Source organism: Lycium ferocissimum, chromosome 12 (genome assembly GCF_029784015.1).
Source record: "Lycium ferocissimum isolate CSIRO_LF1 chromosome 12, AGI_CSIRO_Lferr_CH_V1, whole genome shotgun sequence".
Classification (NCBI taxonomy): domain Eukaryota; kingdom Viridiplantae; phylum Streptophyta; class Magnoliopsida; order Solanales; family Solanaceae; genus Lycium; species Lycium ferocissimum.
This window is the reverse complement of record NC_081353.1, coordinates 21,202,082-21,203,608: the sequence shown is the minus strand read 5'-3', so window position 1 is coordinate 21,203,608 and position 1,527 is coordinate 21,202,082. Positions and strand designations below refer to the sequence as shown.

The 1,527-nt window shown below is 40.7% G+C and overlaps 1 protein-coding gene across 1 annotated transcript; it reads left to right on the top strand.

Moving 5' to 3' along the window:
* Window positions 1-1,248, top strand: LOC132039110 (F-box/kelch-repeat protein At3g27150-like; the record flags this gene model as incomplete). Its single annotated transcript, XM_059429651.1, is given in 3 exon segments — window positions 1-565; window positions 568-606; window positions 609-1,248. Coding segments are annotated over 3 exon segments (1,062 nt in total), but the record flags the coding sequence as incomplete, so codon positions are not given.
* Between the last annotated feature and the right edge of the window lie 279 nt (window positions 1,249-1,527).

Here is a 1,527-nt window from a genome sequence, read left to right as displayed (position 1 = left end):
GAACCTCAGGATGCAGATTATCCCTCACTTAGCTATGAACTCGAGAGCGAGATTCTAGCCAGGTTTCCTAGGTGGGAGTACTGGAAACTTTGCCTCGTAAACAAGAGATGTTCAATGCTTCTAAAGAGCGGTGATATATTTCAGATTCGTAAAGAGAATGGGTTCAAAGAACCTTCAGTATTTATGTTAGCAAGTGGGGAGACTAACTGGTGGACATTTGATCGTGAGTTCAAGTCCCGAAGGAAAATCCCTGATTTACCTTCAGATGTTTGCTTTACGTTTGGCGATAAGGAATCGCTTTGTGCAGGCACACATTTACTCGTCTCGGGTAAGGAAATCGATGGTCTCGTTATTTGGAGGTTCGAATTAGCAACAAATAGTTGGTACAGAGGTCCCTCTATGGTTAATCCTAGGTGTTTATTTGCATCAGCTACTTGTGGTACCTCTGCTTTTGTTGCTGGTGGTGTTGGTAGTATGGCGAATAGTCAGGTCTATGACACATTTGAGAAATACAACCCCGATAGCAGATCGTGGGACCCACTACCGAGGATGAAGAGGAAGAGGAAATCTGTGCGGGATGTTGTATGGACAACAAGTTCTACGTGATCGGGGAAGGAACAAGAACGGTGAGTTAACATGTGGAGAATTCTTCGATGAGGGTAAGAATAGATGGGAGCTGATTCCGGACATGTTGAGAGACGATCCGGAACCAGAGGGACACTCACCGCCACTCATAGCTGTCGTGAACAACGAGCTGTACTCGCTCGAGGCTTCTTCAAATCAGCTGAAGGTTTACTTGAAAAGAAGCAACACTTGGAGAATGTTAGGGCAAGTACCAGTGAAAGCTGATTTTAACAGGGGATGGGGCATTGCTTTCAAGTCACTGGGAAATGAACTACTTGTAATCGGAGCTGCTTCATCATCAACGTCTTATTCGGGTAATTCCATGGCTATATATACTTGCTGTCCTGATCCTGATGCAACTGAGTTGCAGTGGAAACCTCTCGACAGTGGTCGAAATCGACTTAGTAGTTTTATCTTAAACTGTTCAGTTATGGTAGCTTGAATAATTCCGCTAATTATCAGCAAACAAGAAGTCTTGTATTGTGATCAAAATATAAGTGGCATGGCCACTGGTTTCAAATATTTTCTTGCATATATTCACTAGTGTTTGCTCTGTTATACTACTTTGGATAGTGCATGCTACCATGCCTTTCATGTGATTTCTATGCAGAGTGTTATTCTAATATTTCAGTGTGTAATAATAAGAAAATCCTATTTCTATCTAATTAAGAACGAGATTTTCTCGAGGTAAGTTCTTATTCTGGTGTATTCCAATAGTTTTTTCAAAGAAGTTCATCAACCTTTTAGCAACATTTTATATCCTATATTTTCTCTACAAACGATTCACCGCAGAATTCAAATTACAATATCGTTCGTAACCTTTAGTCACTTTTTGTTGAGTATTAGTTCACGTATTTCTTAACAATCAACATGTCTGAAGAATCAACATCATCCTCTTGAGTC